The following is a 25,941-nucleotide window of genomic DNA, read 5'->3' as shown; positions in this document are numbered from 1 at the left end:
TATTGTAGCTGCGTCCATATTAGCTCGGCCAAGATGACTCCGGTGAGTGTTGTTGCCCATAAACTTCTTATTTTAATATTCTGGGACCTGACTTTGAGACCTAGGAGACATGAATTCAAAATATTGAAGAAGGTTAGCTGTACATCAAAATCATGCAAAACTGTAGAGTATTACATTTGGCTGTGTATTCTTTCTGCCTTCGATGGAAAGCAGCTTCTGCTAATTCAAGTACAATGCTAAATGTCTTGCACATAAATAAGAACGTTAAGAAATGTGCTAAATCAAATCTATTTTAACTTGTCCAAAAATCAATTTCCTCAAATATTGTACACGCTAAATACATTTACAGGAACAGATAATTGTAAAACTTTAATTTTCCATTTTACCCACGTCAATTTGTCTCTGATGTCATATGCTCATTTAAATGCTTAGCTTGTGGAAAGAAAAATAAAGCTATGGCTAGTATTGGAATTATGTATTTCTTTGAGAAAATAAATGTACAACATTTACAATTTCCAAGAATCATTTTTAGTTCCAATGAGGCAGATAGAGAAATCTTATGATTAATTTATTACCAACATGTATGCATAATTATAAGAACAATATTGTCATAATTTACAAAATTTATTAAGTAATTGTTCATTAAATCAAATATGAAAATTGAGAAAAAATCTCGACCCCCCCCCCCCCCCCCCTCAATCTTAATTTAGTAAATCTTCACAATATGGATGCATGTACAATGATGCACACTGAAGTGATAAAATTTTCCATTTGAATGTAACATTTTAAGCTGATAAAATGACATGCTCAATTCTTCAGAAAAGAAAAAAGCCATCACATGCTTCATTTGAAAACCGGTGGAAAAGATATTTGATAAATACAATAGCCAATCAGATTGGCAAATCACATTAACACCTAGTAAACAGATATTCAATTGATACATGTTTGTAATAACTTGAACAACAAGAGGCCCATGGGCCATATTGCTCACCTGAGCACATTGTCTAGGAAAAGGAACAAATCAGTTCAGTATTGAAAAGTTTAAATGGGGGGGGGGGGGGAGGAGGGGGAGGCTTGAATTTAAACTACCTGAGGATGCTTCCATATCAATATAACAAATGGCCATGCTGTTCTTGAGCAGAAGATTTTTAAAGATTTTTTCCTATATATTCCCTTGTTCAAAATTTGATCCCCCATTGTGGCCCCTCCCTACCTGGGGGGAGGGGGGCATCATTTGAACAAACTTAAATCTACTCTACCTGAGGATGCTTCCAATATGACTAAACATGGCTTTTCTGTTCTTGAAAAGATTTTTCATATGTATTCTTATGTAAAACTTAAATCCCACATTGTGGCCCCACCCTAACCCTGGGGGTCATGATTTGAACAAAGTTGAATCTACACTATCTGAGAATGATTCCATATCAATATGACTTAACAAGGCTTTGCTGTTCTTGAGAAGAAGATTTTTCAAGTTTTTTCCTATATATTCCTATGTAAAACTTTGATCCCCCATTGTGACCTCACCCTACCCCCGGGGGTAATAATTTTAACAAACTTGAATCTACACTACCTGAGGATGCTTCCATATCAATATGACCAATCATGGCTTTGCTGTTCTTGAGAAGAAGATTTTTTATAGATTTTTTCCTATATATTCCTATGTTAAACTTTGATCCCCCATTGTGGCCCCACCCTACCCCCGGGGGTCATGATTTTAACAAACTTGAATTTACACTACCTGAGGATGATTCCACATGAGTTTCATCTTTCCTGACCCAGTGGTTCTTGAGAAGATTTTTAAAAGATGCTATTAATTTTGCACTAATTTGTAATTATCTCCCCTTGGAAGAGGACATGGCCCTTCATATGAACAAACTTGAATCCCCTTTCCCCAAGGATACTTTGAGGCAAGTTTGGTTGAAATTGGCCCTGTGATTCTTGAGAAGTCGAAAATGTGAAAAAATTATAGACAGACAGCTAGACAGACAGACGGATGCCGGACAAAATGTGATCAGAAAAGCTCACTTTAGCCTTCGGCTCAGGTGAGCGAAAAATGATAAATTCATAATTATGTATATATTCTTTGCAATATGTGAGTTCTACTGAATTAGGGAGTCTCTCACTCTCTCTCCTAACTTCATAAAATCCCCATTTCAACAAAACCCATGCTGCTAGTCCCTGAGAGTGAAGTGTCTTAAAACATTGCGACAATTATTGCTTTCTCGTTTCTAAAGAAATGGGCGTGTCATTTTGTAACAATTGATGTTTGATAAGAAAGACCCAAACATTCCATTCAAACAAACATTTTTTACTACTTCAATGCGCATATCTGTATTACATGTAACCTTTATAGAAACATAAACAGTTTACACTACTGGTAAATTCTTACATCTCCAATCACACAAATCTCATTTACTTCAGACAACAATCAATAAAGCAAAAAAACCTTTCAAAAATACACTTTTTTTCCTAACAAAAACCCCTGATATAACAACATACTCAGTATATAATTTTTTATAAGTATGAATACCTACTGAAAAGATGGACATGTACTTCATGATCATTCACACAATTATATAAGCACAAAATGCACAGAAAAATTTTTTAAAAACAAGCATTCTAAGAGTATTGCATGAGCAATACATGTACAAGTCCCCATCGGCAAGTGCAATTTGGTTCCCCATAAAAATTGAAAAGGCCGTAATTCTATCAAAAATCACTGAAGCAGAACAAAATGCAAACTTGATCTACAACTCATCAATGTACTCACATACCAAAAAAGCAGCTCAATATCTGAAAATGTTCAGGAAAAAAGTGTGGAAAACCAAGCAGGACAGACTGACAGAGGGACAGACAGACGAGAAGGAAACCTATAGTCCCCTCCGGTTTCACCAGTAGGGGACCCTATTAAGGAAATAAGAAGAGGATGGAAGGCCTAAAGATGCAGATGAAGAAAAAAAAGTCAACCTTGACCTTTCAGCTTTTGGCCTTATAGTCATTAAGGGTCTTTTTAAGTTAAAAAAAACTCTGACCTTAAGTTTCATAGCAAAAGCTTATAGAGAATTCGTTATCATCTGAAAGCTATGTATGCAATTTATGAATTTCTGACTCTGGTCTTTGACCTCAAAATCAATATAGGTCTTTATAAAGTCATATTGACTATAAGTATTAGATTTCATTGTAAAACCTCAAAGAGAATCAAAATTATCACAGGAAATCATTTTTTGCAAGTTATGAATTTCTGATCTTGACCCTTTGACCTAAAAATCAATCAAGGTCTTCATAAAGTCACTGGGATTAACAATATATAATTTCATTGAAAAAGAGAACTAAGTTGTTATTTGCAATATATGAATTTGACTTTGACCTTAAAATCAATAGGGTCTTCTTTAAGCCATTGAGATATTGTCCAGAAAGAAACAAAAGTGTTACACATAAACAGTATGTATGAATTTCTGACCTTGAAATTTTAATCTCAAAATCAATAGGGGTCTTTGGCCACAGGAAACTGTGATATACAATTTCATTGCAAAAGTACAAATGCTTTCTAAGATATCATCCAGAAATGAAAGTGTTACACACTGACAGAATGACAGACAGACCCAAATTAAAATCCCCCTTTTCAGTACAAGCGGGGAGAAAAAATGGCAAGGGGGTAGGGTTGGGACTTAATTTCAGCTATTTATAATGAAATGTCTAATATAAGAATGCAAGCATGTTAAAAAAATATACATCAAAGGTTTTCTTTTCCTCCCACATTAACAGGTATGAAAAAGTTTTACTGCTTGAGAATAAAAAAAGTGAATGTGAACCATAATATCCCTCACAGTAAAAAGTCTAATGTGACCTCCAACTTGAATGTTTGACCTTTAATAAGAATAAATTAAGCTATAAAATTGACATTAAATTTGCCATAATATGAGGGATGAAAAATCTCTTTTGCTTGATCCAATATCAGGCTTTATCAGCTATGTCCAAGGCTAAACTTGTAATTACATGTTCATTTACTTAACATTTGACCTTGCAGCATGAATTGCACAAAACCTTACTGTATATACTGGCCTACAAGTTGGTTTGCTTACGAGTCATTTTTTTCCCCCAGATTATCTTCCATTGGCCCGCTTACTTATGAGTTGGTATGGTTTTTGCCAGAATCTGTTCCAAATTTTAGATAAATATTCAATTGTATTTACCTGTGTTTCCAAGTATGTATTGTGATAAGTCATTGATACATGTATTTAGTCTTCTATTAACAATTCAATCAAATATATATTATTAAAATCTGAAAGCACTTGTGTTTATGCTCATGATAAACTTAGATCTTTCCTGCAATAGATTCAGTTCTAGCCTTTATAAATGAATATCATTTCAATTGTTTCAAATTTCCTTTTCCAGAAAATACTGATTTTTCAAAGACTTATAGGCGAGTATATATGGTAGTGACTTTTGAAGCCAAGATTGTTAAATAAACTGCTTGTTCACATAGTACACATACTCGGAAGATAATAATGGTTTAATTTATGATGATATGTAACAAGAAAGGCAAAATTTGCACACCAGACCAGGATGCAAAACCAGCCCCCCTGAATCTATAGTCAGGTGCTCTACCAACTGAGCTATCTGGCCACTGGATTCCGACCTGTCTGACTGCCACATTCCTCCCTTCTTAAAGGTCTTAGCCTCCTAGAGACACCAACCCAGGTCTTTACCTGTCACTTCCAGGGCATGGTCATGACAACACATGTAAAACGAATGGAGAAAAATACTATGGACCAGACCAGGATCCTGTTATGTAATTTGATACCATTGACCAATGACCTTGACTTCCAGGTGTAAAAAGAACTTGGATTGTATGTTTGAGGGTGAAGACAATTTAAGGAGGGAGGAAAGTAATGGCTGTGGAAATTGGTCTGGGTAGCTCAGCACACCTGACTAGTGATGCAGAGGTCCCGGGTTCAATTCCTGATTCAGCCATACAATTTCTTCCATCCTGTTGCAGTTAATTCATAAACCAAAAAAAGGTAAGTTTTGTTGAGAAATAATAGGGTGAAATTAAACTAAATGAAATACCTGCGCTAAGTATAAAAACATAAAAATAATCTAAATCATTGTGTAGCATAAATTTAAACAATGCTGAATTTATATGCTGCTTCATACTGACAATAGTTTTCCTTGTGGATTGTCCCAGCATCTCTGTATATTGCACAATATAATGACACAGAAATATCAAAAGAAAAAAAAACCTAGAATAATGAAGCAATTCTTAAAATTGGTATCTACCTAATAATCTTGCAGACCTGTACTCTAATTACAGTGCCTGGATAGGATTCTGTGAAATGTAACTGAACTCTTGTCATTATCGGAACATTATCTGTGTCCAATTTGAAGAAATGCCATATTAGTGTAAAAAAACAAGGGTAACATATCATTCACTGCCATAAACATCAATTTATCTTCCATTATACTCAAGTTATCACAAAAAACTTTCCATTAGCTCTATAATGTATATTTATTTCAGCTTTATCTGGTTCTGAAATGTCAATTAACACCAACTTGGCAAAAGATACCAAAGTTATGTCCCTTTTCTTGTACAGAAAAAAGCAACTCCCAGTTATTTCGAAATAAAACAATTGACAAATGGTATTAGTTCACAGGCCAATGCAGGTTTTTATAATTGAAGGAGGTTACATAAATGAATGCTGTTTTAACCAAGAAAAAATAAACATCCATAGCAACCTTGGTTCAATCACTGTGAAACACTCTTGAATTCAAGGTGTTTGACACCCACAATATTTCTCATTCTGGAATGTCATGAATTTCCCTTCTTAACATCAATCTGCTTTTTCATGAAACGGTTTTGCTGACTGCAAATTTTCTGTATCTGAAATAAAAGATCAAATTGTGTGGTAATTTTTTAATCTATCTAAACTAAACACATTTCTTGAAGCTAATATGTTTTACATGCAATATGCTTTTTGGTTAACCGTAAGAATTTATCCTTTTAGCAGATTTCTTTGACTCGTTGAATTAATGTACTGTAATCAATCTGATAATAAAATTCTTGGAACATTTAAAACTAGAAATATGTTCATAGGATATGAATGCCCTGCCCAGGGTTCATAAGTAATACAACATGGATATTTGATATGTATGAAATTTGATGAAAATATCTTGAATAGTTTCTTTAAAACTTAGTTTTATAAACAATAAATAGTAAAGTCAGGTCAATAAGTTAAAAAAATGGACATCTTGGATAAATTCTCACCAATTCATGTATAAGGGCATAAGTAAAGGAGAAAGGCCGAAAACTGTCCATTCTGTGAGAGAAAGAACGAATCGAGGGCCATAGGCCCGAGATTTGTTCTTTCTTTCACAGAATGGACAGTTTGAGGCCTTTCTCCTACTTAAAACATGATTTCCTTTGTTCTGAAAATTAAATAAAAAATGTACAAAATGACAGGTAGCACACATACAATGACAAATTCATCGTTTACAGAATGGACAGTCACAGGTAAGCTAGGGATGCAGAGCAATTTGTTGAATAGCCATTATTTTTCCAGATGCAAATAACAAAAGGTCTTTGTCTAAAGAATGGACAGTTACAGGTAGATTTTGTGGGATACTAGTATTTATACAAGTATCCAATGCTTCAAATCAGTTTACAGTTTGTGTTGTAAAGGAATACATGTTTTCCTGTGATGGAGAGAGTATATGACGGAATCAAAATCTAATGCAAAAAATTAGTGATATTTGGAGTCTGGAAACAGAAAAGTAAGAGTAAAAGAAATATTAGCCAAATTTGGACCCAAAAATGAACTTCAACGACAGATACAGATGATCAAATTCAAATCAAACCTGGAAATGTTTTATTTGAATTCTATTTTTGAGGATATATTAACTGCAGCAGTGTAATGGTGAGATGCAAATTGTGTTCTAAGTGTTGGATTAGCCATGAGCCAATCTTCGACCTGAAATGTTTTTTAAATCAAATCTGGAAATGTTTCATTTTTATTTATTTTCTACCGAAATATTAGCTGCAGCAGTGTAGTGTTCATGGAGCAAACTGTTTTCTGGGTGGAGGATTTAGTATTAGACATACTTCTATCTGAAAATGAATTCTCCTCGAGGGAATGATTTTTCCGAAAGGAGATGGGTGAACATGACGAGCGATAAGCCTATAGTGTGACAAACATGAAGATGAAAAATTAAATTTCAATTATATCAAAATTTTCCTTGATTTTTCGTCTAACATTAAAATATGCTTTATGTAAAATCTCCATAATTTGCAAAAATCCTTCAAAGATTGAAATTATTTGCCTGTGAAATATTAGACAGACACTAAAGCGGGCAAAAAGAGTCATTTTCTCATACTATAATACTATTTTTCGATATGAGTGGGTCTTCGCTCCACCTTTTTGAAAATTAATCTTCAAAGTTTGCATAAAAATATAATTTTTTTGGTTACCAAAAATATGGAGCAATGACCCACTATACCTTAAAAATATACTTTTATGACATAACATTTGCATCTTTTCAAGAAATACTTGAAGTCCATTAAGTCAAGGGTCATATCACAAACATGATTTAAATGCCACTATTCATCAGGACTTGTGTAGTCTAGAGGTTAGCGTGCTAGTCTTGAAAGAAAATAATACTCAGGATTGCTAGGGTTCAAACCCCACGAATACCACATTAATTTTTTTAATAAAAGAATAAATTTTGCCGAGAAAATTTTCCTCAGAAAAGTTTTGTTTATCATATTTTCATAAATTTCAATAATGAGAACTTTACTCTAAATGCTGAATTCACAAAATGAACATGATTTTATATATCTGAAGCTATAGGCTTTCTGCACGCTATGTTTGCCCATCTCCTTTAAATCAAATGTGAAATTGTGTCATTTGAATTCAAGTTTTGTGAAAATTAAGGTTTGGGTATTGAAATAATGTGCATCATTCATGGATTTAAAGGGGTAAAATCGAGTGGATGCTGTTCAGACATTGTGTTCTGGATTAACTTTGATCTCCGCGTTCTTTTTGTTATTTAAATTGTAAATTAAAAAAGTATTTAATGTATTTGTTTTTGTTTCCCTCTTGAACACATTCCAAAGTTTACCTTTAACTCTCCATTCTGTTTGTTTTAACTGTCCATTCTGTTTGAAAAAAACTGTCCATTCTTAAAAGAATGGACAGTTTTCCAAAAAGAATGGACAGTTTTCCAAAAACAATGGACACATACAGGTAACTTAATGGATTGTTTGAGGAGTTAGCTCAACATTAAGGTATAGAATTGACAACACAAACAAAAGGTTTACGTCACAATCATGTTTTAAGCTTACATGAAAAATATCTTGAACAGTTTCTTTGAAACTGAGCTTAACACAAATTTGAAAAAGTGAGGTCAATGTCAAAGGAAAGGTCAAGGTAAAAAATGTTGATTAAGTTGAATAGCTCTCTTTAATATGCATCAGCATATAAAGTTTGATTCAAATATCTTTATAGTTTCTTTGAAATTTTGCTTAACACAAATTTGAAGTTAAGGTAAAATGAAAGGTCAAGGTAAAAAATGGGCTACCATTGAATTAATCTCATCAATATGTATAAACATATAAAGATTGACAAAAATATCTTGAATAGTTTCTTTGAATATAGCTAAAAACAAATTTGAAGTAATGTCAAAGGAAAGGTCGAGGTCAAAAATGTTGATGCAGTTGTATAGCTCTCACCATATTGTGTCAGCATATTAGGTTTCATTAAAATTTCTTGAATAGTTTCCTTGAAACTGAGCTTAAGACTATTTTAAGATAAATGAGGTAAAGTCAAAAAATAAAAGGTCAAGGTAAAAAAAAAAATTGATGCAGGTGAACAGCTCTCCTCAATATGCATAAGCATACGAGGTATGATAAAAATATCTTGGTTTCTTTGATATTGAGATAATCAGTAACATAATTAAAATGAGGTCAAGGTCAAAGGAAAGGTCTACCAGGTAGGTCAAAAAATGTTGATGCAGTTGAATAGTTCTTGTCAAAAAGTATCAGCATATCAAGTTTGCTAAAATTACCTTAAATAGTTTCTTTGAAACTTAGCTAAACACAAATTTAAGAAAAGTGAAGTCAAAGTCAAAAGAAAGGTTGAAGTCAAAAATGTTGATAAGTTGAATAGTTCTCATCAGTATCAGCAAGTAAGGTTTAATAAGAATATCTTGAATGGTTTCTTTGAGACTGAGCTAAACACTAAATTAAGAAAAGTGAGGTCAAGGTCAAAGGGAAGGTCAAGGTCGAAAATGTTGAGGCAGTTGAATAGTTCTCATCAGTATGTATCAACATGAAGTCTGATAAGTTTCTTTGAAACTGAGCTAAAAGCAAAGTGGGACAGAAGGATGAAAGATGGACATGACAAACACTATATGCTCTGGCCATATTCATGACAAGGCATAAAAATGATCACTTAGTTTGGAAATATCTTAAAAATACTTTACCTTGACCTATTTCTTTAGGAGGAGGATCTTCTCCCTCCTCTTCATAATCACTGTCTTCCTCCGGAAGCTCCTCTGAAACTTCCATACAGCAGATACTGTAACAAACAATACTGACCACAGCTGTGGGGAGTCCAAACATTAACAGGAACAGCCATCTAGAGGCCTGCCATATACTCTAAAATAGAAATAATGATTACTGAAGGGAGGTCATAATATTAACAGAACAGCCATTGAGAGGCCTGTCATTAATTCTAAAATAGAAATACAATGTAATGATTACTGAAAAGAAGACCCCTTTTTCATTGACTCTTAAATATCCCTCTGTACCATCGCTGTAAGAAGTTTCCTACCACCTCTAATGTTACTTTATGACTACTTTAATACATAATTTAGAGAAAAATACTGAATTTTATAGTAAGATAATGTCTGATTGTCCCACTTACAATTACTGTGGTAAATATGTCATAAAATATCCTCTTCAGCCTTTGTAAAAATCCTGTTCCTCCCTGGGGCTAAAAAAACAAATCAAAGAGTCCTAAGAATATAACATTTATTTTAAATATTAAATAAATAAATAAATATATATATATATATATATATATATATATATATATATATATATATATATATATATATATATATATATATATAATATCTATTGTAAAACATTGAAATTTTTTACTCAGTATGTCGAAAGAATCTTACAGGGACAAAGACACAGATTTGAAGTTTATACCCTTATATTTTCAATATTCCAAACAACCATATTGAATTGTACATACATATACCTATACTAAATTCCAAAACTTCATAAAAATCTTTACAAACAAAGATACAAAGTGCGATCTAGCAAATGTTCTACCAAGCCTCTTTCTTTGTTCCTTAGGAAAATATTAACAGTAGCAGGGTTCTCCATCATTTCAAATTTGACTGTGGCACAAGACATATGATTTTTCAACATTTTATACAACCATTCCCCACAATAAATTAAATTCAAATGTGATGCCTTCAACTTTTCTATCATCAGCTTCCCTTAATTATGTAGCAATATACTATTACATGACGCATAAGACTAAGTGGTCATAGGTGTTCAGCCAGTAACCAAAGGTCACTGGTTCAAGCCCTACACTGATATTTGATGTTGCATGTTCTGTCTGCAACTGACATCTGCATTATCTCAGTCCATCCAGCTGCAGTGGGTATGGGCTTATACTGGGGAGTTAATCTGCAATGGACTGGTGTCCCATCCTGGGGGAGTCAATGACTCTCATCTGCTTAGCATCACTGAAACTGGGTATGAGCATTGGCCGTATGAGTCTCATGGCTCGGAGAAGGATGTAACTTAATTCTATTACCATTATCACCTGCATATAGTGTTTATTTTTCCCAATTGATTCAATATGCAAGCGCATATTCTACATATGAACAATATCTAAAACAGTCCAGGCTACTGAAAATAAGTTGATGATACAAGGGTATCAACAGAGTTTTTGATAATTTACTGGTCAAGTTGACCAGTGATTTAGTGAAATTCACTGGTCCACACAAATATCCACTAGTCCATCAGCATACATGTATATTTGAGATACTAAAATTAAAAAAAAAAATTCAAAAACTGAAAAATTTTCATTCCAGTTATACATATAATTCCGACTACATGTCTCATCTTTAATTTCTCTCACTATTTCTGATTTTAGGTTGTTCTTTTTTTTTTTACAGAATCATTTCCAGATATAAAACGTTTCTGAACATGCTTTAATTATATTTCCATGTGAAATGTTATAGCAATTAACATGTGTCATGATATTATACAGAAAATTTGAAAAAATATTAACTTCAAATCTGTGTCCAGACCCCTTTAATGACACTACCAAGTGTGTGCAACAATATTTAAAGGTCTGATACGGATCCTGCAGGGCTGATATGGAAACATTGTGCTTGACTAGATTGTATTTTCTAGTACTTAACACCACCCACCAACCCCAAATCATTAGAGCTACAATCTATCACCTGAATCTTCTCCTCCTTGCCTGAACCCCACCCACATCTTCCCCATCCCAAGCAGATTTCTCTCCACAACCCATAGACTAAAAGGTATTACCTGAAGTTCACCTCCCTGACCCCCCCCCAACAACCACCACTATTTACACCCCCCTCCCCCCAGTAGAGTTACAATGTGTTACCTTCTCCTTCTCCTCCCCCCCCCCCCCCCCCCCACCATCACCACTATTTACACCTCTCCCCCAGTAGAATTACAATGTGTTACCTGAATCTTCTCCTCCTTGACTCTGTAGAGGAAGTCTGACATTTTATCAATGGTGATGTCTTTGGTATCAAAGTCTGGGAAGTAAAAGTAGTGAGTTTTTGTGTTCAGTACCAGTATGACAGGGGTCGCCAGGAAAGCCATTGTAATGCTATTCACTGTCTCCACATCAGTCATCCACAGGAACTGGAAATCCCTACAAAAGAGTTCCAATACGGGGGATCACTCAAATCAATGAAAGACTAATAGTTCAAAGAAATAGCACATAATCAGAAGACTGATTAAGTAAATAAAATGAAATGATGCAAGTTTATAAATACAAAGGAACCAGAATATGTTAGACAATTTTTGTTACTATACCCTTCACTGTTTTTGACATCTCACACACAGACCCAACTCTCGCTTCTTGAAAATTTTGATTCCTATTTAATACTGTAAGTTGTTTTAATTCCTCTGTACAAAAATTTCATGGTTTGTTATAAGGGTGCTAGTCATGATGGTTTTAATTTCATGCTATTGGCATGTGCTTTGTGATGAAATTTTATTGTGAGATCTATAAGCTAGGGATGTCAACAAGTACTTGAGTATCATGTCATACTGACTATTGACTAAATATTTTTTACTTGGTTACTTGTTAGAAATTTGCTACTTTAACATAATCTTAAATTCAAGGTAATAAAATTGCAATCACTGTATTTATTTCTAAATGCATCAGTGTTTTCATGAGTAAACTCATAAGGGTAAAGCTTAGAACTGTTCTTAGTTCATTGTTTTCTGTAAGGAAATATTTGTGCACTGATTTTTGATTGTCAAACATACCTTCAAAATCTGCAGTCTGGACTATTTTAAAAGGTTCCACAATGGAAGGATTGAAAAATGAAAGTAACATGATGCTGAACTGGTGTTTTGTGTCTTAATTAACATCAAATCTATTATTATATCATTTTAAAGGATTAAAGGCAGATATCTGTCAAATTTGTCAAAATCTTAAACTGAAACTTTTTTTGTAAGTTCCCTGCAAAAAAAGCCTATGTGCAGAGCCTGAAAATATAACTGATGCTACGTACACTACCACAAAAATGAACATAATAGATTTTCTACCCTTAAGTGCTGAAAATGGAGAAGACTTTAAAGAATTATTTGGATTCTAGCTTCAAAGAAAGAATTCTGACTTGCAATAAATTAAGATTGCACGTAATCATGTGCATACATATACAAGTAAAGGAAACTGTTGTTTTTTCATGTTTCATATCAATTCACTTCCTGAAATATTGGTTGTTTATACAATATTTCATAAATAATATATATATATATATATCGCAAGCTTTCTATGATTTGATTGGTAAAACATTGAACTTTTTACCAGTTATGAGTTTTTAACTTAGCTGGAACTCGACATGTGTAAATGTTGCCTAACTGGAGAGTAAAAGCGGAAGCATTTGAAAAGCTTTCTTAGATAACATTTGAAATCAAATACACAATATTAAGTCCAAATATTTATTTCTATTAGCTTGCCTGGAATAAATATTGTAATAGTTTGAAAATGACAAAACCTGATACTGACACACACACACACACAGAGAAAATATTTTAATAAATACTTGACCATCGCATCCAACTACTGGTATTTGACTAAGCTGTCCAAGTAAAGCTGACATCCCTACTAATAACCCTATTCACTAATGGCACTATGGGTATATTTTCATAGATTCAAAAAAATGATTTATCGTAAACATAATGAATTTGAAATTAAAAGCACTTGTAATTTCCCAATCAATAATATATACTAGGGTTCAAAATCTTCAAGCAAGTTTGGTGTCTGATCTCACACATGATATTGTTATGCTATGTTTGCACTGAATTTACTCCAATATAACAAAAATTTGAACTAAAACCATGACTAAAGAAAGTTGTTTGATTTAGACATATATATCAGAAAATAAGAGATCCAACAGACCTAGGCGAGGATTTTTTTCTAACCAATCTAAACACAAGCCAGCATCTTGTCACATGTTGGCTTCTTATGATTTTTCTTTCACAAAATAAATAGTTATTTCATACCTCTTTTCCCTTAAATGACCCTAAAGTACACCTTTTATCCTGAAGTAAAGAAACCTTTTATCCAGACAAAAAAAGTTAAATTCTGAAAGATTTCAGCACTTTTACTATTAGGATCTCATCTTAGCCCCAATTTGGGCTAGAACCTTGGACTGGGATAACATATATACCATGTAGTATCTTTTCCTCAATTTTATTCTAGAGCCTTACTTAAAGGGACATACAGAGGTGTAGATTTTTATCCTCTGCAGGTAACATCTTATCTGCAAGATGTTCAGAAGTAATGAAGAAGAATAGAATGGATTTATACATCCCTCTCTTTGTTAGAGCTCTTCAAAAGTTATCTCTCTTTGAATACGAGTTTATTACAAGCTGAGCAATCTACCCCATTCCATCAACCCTAAAACTCCAAGTCTAAATCTTATACACTTCTGGCAAGTGAATTAGTGAATAAACATACCAATTAAGTCATCTAGGGCCTTAAGTCTGCTGAGCTAATTTTGTATCTTTTTAACCTTGACCTTTGGCTTACTGAGTTGAACATCCATGTGTTTTGTTCTTTGCAATGAATATGTTATATGTTTGTTGAAAAGTATCTGTTTTCATGTCACTTATTACATTAAAAGAACTGACCTTTCACCAACTAAATGACCCTAGACATAAATTATACCCCTATTTACTGGCATAAGGACAATAGCAAGTTTATTGTCCCCCAAGACAGCAACTATTTCCCAAGGCACAGCCAAGGGAAATAGTTGCTGTCAAGATGGACAGTAAACTTGGCATTGTCTGAATAGTAAGTAAATAGGTGTTTTATTATACTGCAGCAGATTTTACTTGTGTCATGTCATGATCCATATAAAAAACCAGAAGTGTTCCGAGATGAAACACAAGGGAAATGGAATGCTGCAGGTGAATGGTTCCATGACTATTTCACAATATGCAAATAGCACAAAAACTATTCCAGGCTGTTTAGAAAAAGAGCAGGTTTATTTGTCATATTTTTATAAGGAAAAAATTCACAGAGGTATAATAAAATGGCTTATCCATCTTCTACCTTTAAATATGAAATCTGTATGCTAAAAATACTAAAACATAGGTAATCGGAGATTAGAGAGCTCACCTCAATGAATATTGTCTTTAAGTAAGACAAAGTCCCACATTTAACTAATTATCTGGTAGTGTGCATCCCTAGATGCAACATTTATGCAATTTTTGTCTTATAGGGCTTGCAGAAGTTGCAGTTACTTGGGAATGGTCTTATCTAAAAACTTTAAACTAGTCACTCATCCAGAAAATTCAAGTCAAATCCAGTATCTGAAGCAAGTTTGAGAGTGTTCATCCCTTGATGCATCTTCCATGCAAATTTGGTTCAAATAGGCCTTATAGTTTCTTGGTAATGGACCTGCTCCAAAAACTTTAACTTGGTCACTCATCTGGAAAATGTAGGTCAGATACAGCTTCCAAAGCAAGTCCAGTAGAGTAATTCTTAGATGTATCATCAATGCATGTTTGGTCAATTACTTGGAAATGAGACCCTCTCCAAAAACTTTAACCTGCTCCAAAAAACTTTAACCTATATTGCATTAACCTGGTCATTCTTTAGCTGAAATTGCAGCATCTGAAACCTTGACTGGTACAATGAAACACACTAGAAGCATCCTCCATGCATCTCTGATTAATACTAGTATAGGGCATAGAAGTACTTGAAAAGAAATCTGCTCCAAAAACTTTAACCTGAGATGCCGGCGCTGAGGGTATTACATAAGCTTCCCCCAACTTCGTTGAGGAAAGCTAAAAATTTATGCATATGTCATTCAAAAATGCTGATGGACACATTGATTGCTAGCATTTCTTTCTTTAAAAAGAAATCAAAATTTTACCAACAGTCAAATGGATAGACAAATGACCCAAAAAATAATAACAACAGGGGGTGTAATTTGCAATCATGCTTTCTAAAAAATAATTCAAGTGCTGTGTAGGAGAGTATAAAAATATGCCATGTCTCTCACAACATGTTTTCCTAATTTAATTTTAAGCCCCCTTTTAAATTATGAAGAACAGAGACTTTGAAAATTGCTTTGTGTAAATTTTTTCATGATTTCCTTATTTTCAACCAATGCAGCTGCAAAGTAAGGGGAAGGCAAATTAAACAACAAAGATTGATGAGGGATACATAACCTTGGTCTAGGTTACGTAAAGTTTATCTTCTCTGTGACAATATCTTGACAGAATATCACTACAGTGAATGCTGTAACCGATTTATTTTGACAAAACAATTTACTCCAGTTTCACTTACTCCCTGATGTGACCAATTTTTATTTGAAGGACTAGAATTCTCACCTGTGGAACATTTCTCTGTATTTAACTGCCATCGTCTGGCCAACATCTTTGACCCTATAAAACATTAAAAAAAGTCATTTTATTTCAAAACCAAAATTTTTTAGTGTCTGGTACTTATATTTAAACCTTCTTAGTAAATGTGGTCTGTCAGCAACATTTCTGCAAACCTTTATGAAAAACTTCCTTTATTACATTCTTTAAGAAAGTCTGTTCTCTAAACATGCACTTTATGGAGCCAATATGTGAGTATCTATTTTGTCACAAAATAAGACCATGTCTATCGACATTTCAGTTTGACAGATAACCTAAGAACTACCAACAAATTTCCTGTGTGCATTTGATCCAAACTTTCTGAATAAATCTCATAAGAATAAAAATTTGGCATATTTGACACAATAGTGTGATAAATGACAAGTAGGATTAGTATATTGCAAAAAAAAAAAACCCATCCCATGTAATCCCAAGAGGAAATTTCACATAGAGATTATTATACTGTTATCATGGATTAAATGCCATCCATTCATAACAGAATTATAAATGAACACAGAGCAGTTTTTACAAGAGATAATTGTTAATACGTCAAAAATTTTCTGTGCGTTCAATTTGTCTACAAATGGACAAAAAAAGTTATCTCCATTTCATAAACAAATAATGTTTAACACTCCTTGCATGAAATAATGTAATTCTGAAGGTCAGGAAATCATTGCTTTACCAGGAGACTAAATCATACAGCTCTTTAAAGTATCAGCATCCCTATTTTAGACTATTCAGACAAATTAACAGAGAGAGATGACTCCTAGATGATATATTCTGTTATTGCTTGGCTTTCCAGCCAGACAAGTACGATGTACAAGGTTGCTCAGTGTCTGAAAATAAGTACCTGGGTAACAGATTTTGAGCATGCATAAATCTACTATACTTGCCAAACAATGACAAAAACAATTGATAATGTTTACCAAACATTCAAAAGCTCTCAGAAGGATGCGCAGTTGTACTAGTTATCCCCCTTGACAGACCTCAGACATCGTCAGTAAACAGCAAATCAGACATATTTCTATAGCTTTATCCTTAAGAAAGATGGTGGGACACATGTAAATGTATGTTCCCCATACTAATCTGATCAAAGGGATTTGTTTTCCTTTGAGCTATCAATAGTTACACCTGCAATAATATCTGAGTGCACCTGCCCTAGTCTTTGACATCCTTGATTGCATCTTTGCCATACCAAAACTTTGGAAAAAGAGACTTGGCAAGGGAAGTTTATACATACCTCATATATCAATGCAGATAAATTGTTATGAAAATTGCTGAGACAGAGTAGGCTAATGGAATCAACTGTCATTTTGTGCATTTTTGTTATGTGTAGGACAACACGTTTTCAAAAAAAGAAATTGTAAATCTCGAAGGCAAAATAAAATATCTCCAAAATATATTCAGAGTATGAAACTTGACAGTTCGCCAATGCAGTTTTATTAAAATAGAAGAGGCTCACAGGCTTTCACAGTCACCTCTTATGAGTTTCACAACATTTAACCAACTTTGCTCCACCTGCATTTAGAACTCTTGACTCATATAAAGAATTCTACTATTCTGGTACAAAACACCTTCTTTCTTATCAGTTTTTTCACAAAATGTTCATGAAAGTTTTTAAGATATGAATTTTCATTATATGACCATTATACCTCTATCTTTGGGCCTGAACATCAGCTATTCCAGGGACCTGAATTTCACAGGAGTTGAATGGCTCTCATCATTATGTATCTGCATATGAAATTTCACAAATATATATTGAAAAGTTTCTTTGAAAAAAAGAGCTAAATGCAAAGAGCAAGGTTCACTTAAGGCCCTTTTTGTGTAGTTTTAGTTGACAAAGCATAAAATATCACTTGGACTCTTGGTGACTGCAGATCTCCTGAAAATGACATATGCATTATTAGTATCTTGTATATTTCTTCATATTATGGCCAGAAGATGATGCTGTTTTTCAATATTTTGTATACAGCTCAAATTTGATCCAAAAGTACAATTATACAATGATAGAACTGCTTCTGCAGATTATAAAATAAATTTTATATTTTGAATCAAGGGGTGTGCTCATATTTTAATACTTTACTGAAGGTCCTCAAATACACGTTTTTCAGGAAATTTCAAGAACATTGCAATTTTACACAGTCCATTTTCTAGTAACTGGACACTTAGAGGAAACTTTATTAAGAATAGAAAGGTCAAGGTTATTGAGAGAGTCAAGGTCCAAAAATAATGATGCACTTGTATAGCTTTTACCAATACATATCTGAATATGAAGTTTCATAAATATATCTTGTCAATGAATAGTTTCTTTGAAACAGAGCTAAATGCAAATTTAAACTAGATGCTGTCATGAGACAGTAATACCCGCACTAAGGTGTTTGCCTCTAAATGCACACTCCTTCATATTGGGCATACCAAAGAAAAAGTCCAAATAATTCTATAATTTACACAGTACATGTATTCGTCAAATCGAGCATAAAGGGCTCAGGAGACCATGTGACTTATGAGCCTCTTATAGGTATTTCCTTTACTTAATTCATTACCAGTCTGAAATAACAGAATTTAATTAATGATGTAAAATAGGTTTTGATAAAAGGGGGAATATAAATTTTTGGCCATAATTGAACTTCTAAAATTTATTTTCTCAACAACAAATAATATTACTTTAGTACAAAGCGTTTTTAATGAATTTATCAAAATGTGCAAACTTTTTTTTAGTATTTGATTATTAAAGCAAAAAACTTCTTGAAAAGTCATACCCAATCAATTTTGTCAGCCCCCCCCCCCCCCCCCCCCCCAATACACACACACAATTTGCCTGTTTTTGGAAATAGGCCTAGATGGCAAAGTTATGTTAAAAAATCGTTTGTTATGATAATTTAAAATTTGTTGTTGTACTGTACATGTATGTGAACACCTTTTTGAAAATCTCTACATCACATTGGGCTTTCTTCACCTTACTAGTAGTAGTACTAGTTTTACCATTATCATTTTTAGATTGCACATGGTGCACATCATTACATGTATATCAGTATATCAGTAGGAATTAATTCATTTTGTGTTTTAATTGGATTATATTTCATGAATTTGACAGGACCTATGACAGTCGGTAAGTACAAGTTTAAGTATAGATTGGGGTAAAATAAACTGAAATGCAAATGGTTAGGTTAAAGTTTAGAAAGGATCAAAGATCATCGGATGCCACATTAGAAGAATTTCACATTCTGAAGAGTTATCTCCCGTTGTCGACATTACATTCAGTTACAGCCCCGAATTTCCTGAGAAGCAAAAAAAAAAAAAAAACAAAAACAAAACAAAACAAACAAACAAAAAAAATAGATGCTGTCATAAGACAGTAATACCCGCACTAATGCGTTTGCCTCTAAATGCAGGCACGTAGTATTGGGGGGGGGGGGGGGGGTAGGCAAAGGGGGCCTGCCCCCCCCCCACTTTTTTCGAAACATAACTTTTTACTATTGAAAATGTTCATGAAAGGGTGGTTGCCCCCCCCCCCCCCACTTTTTGTTGTCAACTATTTTATATTTTTTTATAGTCAAATAAAGGTAATGAAGTAGTGTACATGTAAAATTGGGGTACTGAAAGAAGTTGGAATCCACCCCCACCCCAGGAAATAGGATTTTTGAGTTTTGAAAAAAAAAATTTTTTTTTTGGTTTGTCAAGTTTTTTTCAGGTAAGTTGAAATTTTTTTTCTCCTCTGGCTGCCCCCCCCCCACTTTCAAAAACATTGCTACGTCCCTGAAATGTGCTCTGACTGCTTTCCTTCAAATTCTGGTAACCAGGGAAGAAGCACACATTTAAATCAAGCATAAAATGCTCAGGTGAACATGCAGCCCACATGGGCCTCTTATGTAAATCAGGTGAGGATCCAGGAATTTTTTCCAGGGGGATCCAACCCAGAAATTTCTTGACAAGCAAAAAAAAAAAAACCAAAAAAAAAACAACACTTAAACTCCTCCCCCAAATGTGAAAACCTATTTCATGGTGGTGGTGGTGGTGGGGGGGGGGGGGGGGGGGAGAGGGGGGTTTGGCTGCTCACTTTTTAAGCTTCATCTGTATAACTTTTCGTACTAACTTAACAGGGGGGGTCCGTGTTTTCGGGGGGGGGGGGGGGGGGGGGGTTCAAGGTCACTTTTAGTTGCTTTCGTATATAGATATAGGTTCTGGACCCCCCTCCCCCCCTCTAGATCCGCACATGTAAATATTTCATTACCAGTCTGATATTACCTAATAATGTAAATTCTGATAAAGAGAGGATTTTTGAAAGATTTGTGTAAAAAAAAAAAAGGGGGTGGTTAATTTTCTACCCATAATTGGAACTTCTTGAATTTATTGTCAAAACAACAAATATTATTATTTTAGTGCATAGATTTTTTGATGAACTTAAAAAAAATTAGATGCCAAAATGACAACTTGTGCAAATTTTTATCAGTATTTGGGTAGGACTCGGAGAACCCCTTTCCAAATTTGACCCAATCAACTTTCTCAAAAATCAATCCCCACCCACGATTCACCCGTTTTCCTGTCATATTTAGAATAGATAACACAGACTTATGAAAAAAAAATTGTATGTAATTATAATATAAATTTTACAAATGTACACCTTTTTGGAAAATTTCTAGACTCATGCGTGGAATTACATCACACTGCGAGCACTACTTTTACCATTATCATTATTGTTTTGCACATGGTGTATGTACATCACTATTACCACTGGAATTATTAATATTTAGTGTGTGTTTTCAATGGATTTATTATTCTATCAAGTTAACAGTACCTATAACAGGCAGTAAGTACATTATGAATATATTATTTTAAACGTTTATTACAGAATAGGGTTTGTTTGTTGTTTAATGTCCTTCTCAAGAATTTTTCACTCATATGGAGACGCCATCACTTGGGGCTGCAAATTTTAACCTAGGGTTAGGGCCATTGAACAGTGAGGGATCTTTTTTTGTGCCAACAACTACTGCAACATGGGACCTCGGTCTATATAGTCTCATCCGAAGAACTGGTCTCCACGCCCCGCAGTGGATTAGAACCCGCGACTTAAGGATCAACTCCTTACTCCACGACTCTAGAGCAGACGTTCTAACCACTGCGCCACACGGGCGACTAGAACGGGGTAAAATAATCGGAAATGAAAATGGTTAGGGGCCTATAGGTGGAAAAGGGTCAAAAATCATTGGAATGCCACAATTATACAAATTATACGATGAGGCAAGTCCCTGGGGTCATTCCACTCGATCTTTGGAACCGGAAACAATAAAATAGCTATCATTAGAGCAAAAGCCCCTAAGTCATCTTTGTATTATAACACACTAAATAGGATATATGGGGTCATGACCCCCCAGAGGTCATTCCCAACCCCTAAAACTTCAAATGATCATATACATTGTATCTTGAAAATGGTTGAAAACTCTCCCCTTAACCATATATGATATTGTCCCTCAAGTCATTAGGCTATGCATTAAATGGTATAAAGGTTATGACCCCTTGAAGTCATCCTCATCCTGAAACTGGAAATGATCACAATATGACCTGCATCAAAAGTGTGTTAGTGATAATCTGCTTGACATTTTATTCAGGACCCCCTAGGGTCAGTCCACCCTCCTAGAATTAGAAAATGAAAATCATTCAGAGACCCGCCATTATACTTTGTGTACATGTACATTTTTGTACTATTCAAAATTTATTTTATACCAAAACAAGTTATAAATAATTTGTATAAATAAACAAGCCTGGGGCTGGGAAGCGGGAAAAGGGGAAGGAGTTATGTCTGCATGGTCTTAAATGTTGAAAACTCCTAAAATTTGTGAATATTAACCCGGTCGTTTCCCACTTCTCATCATTATTTACTGATCTTCCCACAACATACATGTGTCTTTATTAAATCAATAGATCATTGACTTTTTTGGTCATATGCTGAGGGCCAACATTTTTTTATATTCTGTTTTACGGGAGCGCCGACCCTAATTTGGGCTAAAATGAAATAAAAGTCCCCAATTCAAGTTTTATTTTTATTTCTCCCGCCGATAGTTTATTTATAGTCACTGAAAAAATAAAAGAAATATAAATAACCTTTTTACAAGCCTTTCAAAATGCGATTTGTCATTGGCTGAGGGGAATAGATTCATCCAATCACAGTATTCGAAGCGTGAAGAGTCACTGCACAGCATAGCGCCAAAATGTCAGAATCGGAAGGTTTCACGTGTTTTTAAATAATCAGTTTAAAAAGTGACGTGTCAATGTTATATATTAAAAAAAGTATAAATTTTAATGAAATATTGAATGAAATAGATGAAACAGTGATCTTGATCAAATGTCATGCGGAGGGCCACGTGGAAATCGATGTTCTGTCAACCGCTTGTTTTGAAAGGTTTTGAGTACGTATTATCTTTGACAATTGCTTCAATACATTGAAATACTTTTTGAAGATTTTTTTTAAACTTAATTTTAAGACAGAAATGTTTTCTTTTACAAGTAACAACAGAACACTAGAACACTGTAGAACTGGTAGAAAGTGGCGTGACTGAGGAAATTCTAATCACAACTTTCACTCGTTTTATGACAAATATTGGAATTCAGAATTACCTATAAAAATATATCAGTGTATATGCTTGATTGATACAAGACATTATTTCCTTTTTTATCGCTTTATGGAATTTTGCGTGCTATGTAACAAATTAATGTACATTGATTGATCAGCGTATTCATATCAGCTGATGTAGTGTATATGTATAGCTCTTGTCTAGTAAAACAACTTTTTTTTACCACTAGGGAAAAGTACTGTTGTAAATGATACGCCCTTACAAATATTATTTCGATTCAAGACCTGGTTTCTTTTTTCATTCAAAAGTTGTGGATTAGAACCATTTTCAACAATTAAATTTTTAAATTCTGCAGTAAAGTCAGAATGTATTGTCATGTGTATTTTACATGTGTATACTATGGGAAAGATGTGTATTTTCTACAATTATGTTGAAAGTTAGCATGCTCAGAAAGAAAAATATAAGGATAAAAAGATGTATATACTACAGATTGAGGAAGTTTGAATATGTTTTCAATAGAGATATTGTGGTACGTTTTTTTTCCACCTAAGTATATATTAATTGGAAGTGCGTTGAAAAAAAATATTATACAACTTTTCTTTTTATCATATCTCATGTGCACTTCTGTGAATTAATTTATTTTAGCTGATCCATTGAATGTCTTACTCTATTTTCTCCATAACTTTGCCAGAACTAGTCCAAAATCCTCAGATCTTGTAATTTGCTGAATACCGAAAAATAAAAGATTCTGAAAAGTTTATGAGGGGTGTGACAGAAGTCTTACAGGTTTACTGTGGTGACAATATGATATTTGACAACTGAGAGAAGACTATATATTTGTATGTTTGATTTGCATTAATGTTAGAAACTGCAAGCTTTATACTAGAAACGCACCCCTGCCCCAAATATCTAAGAGAAAGTTAAATTTAAAATAGTTCATTGATCCATTAACAGTACCAATTCTGTGTTTTGTGTACATAAGTTTTTCAAATAACACTGTTTTTCTAACAAATTAAGGTCATACCAAAAAAAATTCCAACCTTAATTAAAAATAAAAATTTTTATTGCATTTTTTCATTTTATTTCTATTTTTCTGACCGACTGCTTAAATTTTGAGCTTTTATTTTTATTTTTATTTTGACCCCCCGACTCAAATTTTTGAAAAAAAATTCCCGTAAAACAGAAAATAAAAAAATTTTGGCCTAGCTCTCCCTTGAATCAGGAATGGTGATATAAATATTTTAAGAATGATTAAGAATTAAAACAGGTCTTGCACCATCTCCTAAAATCGATTAAGCTCTGTAGTTGAATTTGCTATACTGGTAATTAGCTTGGTTTTGCTATTCAAAACACTTTGATTTACAAATGTAGCTATTTAATCATACTTTTTTTAATGTACATTTTTTTAATCAATATAGATAAAAGTTGCACTATGTTGACCTGGGTATAAATTTTAAATTTTCAACTTTGAGTTTTCTGAAAACAATGCATGAAGGAAAATTGCTTTTCAAAAATTGTCTCCTGAGAATTTGCTATCACAGATATATATATTTTGCATGGGGCTATATACCTGGAGTAATCTCTCTCTCTCTCTCTTTCTCTCTAACATCTACTTGAGTCAAAATTAAAGTGGAATTATAAGACAATTTTTTTTTAATTGATGACTTTTTAGGATTTTACACTAATTCATACTGCAGCAAGAATGTTATCCCTCCCAGAAAAAAATAAGTTTACTCACTATCTTGTCTTTGATTTATATCTATAATTACAAAAGGACACAGCCAGAAGTCTTTTTACGTGGTTTGTTACAGATTTCACTTGGAACTCCTATTTATGTGCTCAAGATCAGTATTTTCAGTAGGCAAAAATGAACTTGATCAATTATGCTTGAAAAGTACTCACTGTGAACAATCACCTGACTTGTTGAAGACAGGTAAACATACCCCTCAGGGTAGAATTATCATGCAAAGGCCTGTACAAAATTGAAGTCATAATTAAATCATCATTATCTTAGTTAAAATAAGAAGAAACACACTAGAAGTGTGATGAAATATTTAGAAACACAAAGAGTTTTATTTTTCATGCAAAATATTCCTTCTTGTGTAAAACAATTGTTCAAATGAAGGGCCAAACCTTCTTTTAAGGGGAGATAAGAATGAGTGAAAATTTAATGTTATTTCAAAAATCTTCTTCTGAAGAACCACTGGGCCAGAGAAGTTTAAAGTTATGTGAAACTTCATTACTTAGTGTAGATTCAACTCTGTCCAAATCATGACCTTCAGGGGTAGGGTGCAGCCACAATAGGGGATCAAAGTTTTGTAAACATGGGAATGTACAGTAAAACACGCTTATAACAAAGTGCCTGGGATGGACGATTTTGCTTTGTTATACCCGCACTTTCTAAAGAAAGTTCGGGTATATTGTTGTTACTCATGTCTGTCCGTCCGTCCGTCTGTCACACTCTTATTTCTCAAACTCCTCTTACATTTTACACAGTAGCCTAATCATCTTTTGGGGGATGTTTGGTGGTGTCATGTAGATGTGCAGTAAAGTTTCGGAATTTTCATTTTCACCCTGGGGGTCAAATGGGGGTCGAAAAATGACGTTTTTTATGCAAAAAGCCCCTGGTTCCCTGAACTCCTCTTACATTTTACACAGTAGCCTAATCATCTTTTGGGAGATGGTTGGTGGTGTTATGTAGATGTGCAGTAAGGTTTCGGAATTTTCATTTTCACCCTGGGGGTCAAATGGGGGTCGAAAAATGACGTTTTTTTATGCAAAAAGCCCCTGGTTCCCTGAACTCCTCTTACATTTTACACAGTAGCCTAATCATCTTTTGGGAGATGGTTAGTGCTGTCCTGTAGATGTGCAGTAAGGTTTCGGAATTTTCATTTTCACCCTGGGGGTCAAATGGGGGTCGAAAAATGACGTTTTTTATGCAAAAAGCCCCTGGTTCCCTGAACTCCTCTTACATTTTACACAGTAGCATAATCGTCTTTTGGGAGATGGTTGGTGGTGTCATGTTGATGTGCAGTAAGGTTTCGGAATTTTCATTTTCACGATGGGGTCAAATAGGGGTCGAAAAATGAGGTTTTTTATGCAAAAAGCCCCTGGTTCCCAGAACTCCTCTTACATTTTACACAGTAGCCTAATCATCTTTTGGGAGATGGTTGGTGGTGTCCTATAGATGTGCAGTAA

At 33.9% G+C, this 25,941-nt stretch overlaps 1 protein-coding gene across 1 annotated transcript in view; it reads right to left on the bottom strand.

Moving 5' to 3' along the window:
• Window positions 1-460: 460 nt before the first annotated feature.
• LOC133197712 (protein disulfide-isomerase TMX3-like) overlaps window positions 461-25,941 on the bottom strand; it is a 79,625-nt gene continuing 54,144 nt past the window's right edge. Inside the window, exons 10-14 of the mRNA XM_061333880.1 lie at window positions 16,145-16,198; window positions 11,747-11,939; window positions 9,924-9,992; window positions 9,481-9,655; window positions 461-5,884 (exon numbers count right to left, since the gene is read on the bottom strand). Coding sequence (XP_061189864.1) covers window positions 5,835-5,884; window positions 9,481-9,655; window positions 9,924-9,992; window positions 11,747-11,939; window positions 16,145-16,198 — 541 coding nt within the window. The 3' untranslated portion in view covers window positions 461-5,834. The remainder of the gene's footprint in view (window positions 5,885-9,480; window positions 9,656-9,923; window positions 9,993-11,746; window positions 11,940-16,144; window positions 16,199-25,941) is intronic.

Source organism: Saccostrea echinata, unplaced genomic scaffold (assembly GCF_033153115.1).
Source record: "Saccostrea echinata isolate AGI-Se365-2 ecotype Australia unplaced genomic scaffold, CSIRO_AGI_Sech_v1 ptg000030l, whole genome shotgun sequence".
NCBI lineage: Eukaryota > Metazoa > Mollusca > Bivalvia > Ostreida > Ostreidae > Saccostrea > Saccostrea echinata.
Note: the sequence above shows the minus strand (reverse complement) of the source record. Positions and strands in the feature narration are given on the sequence as shown.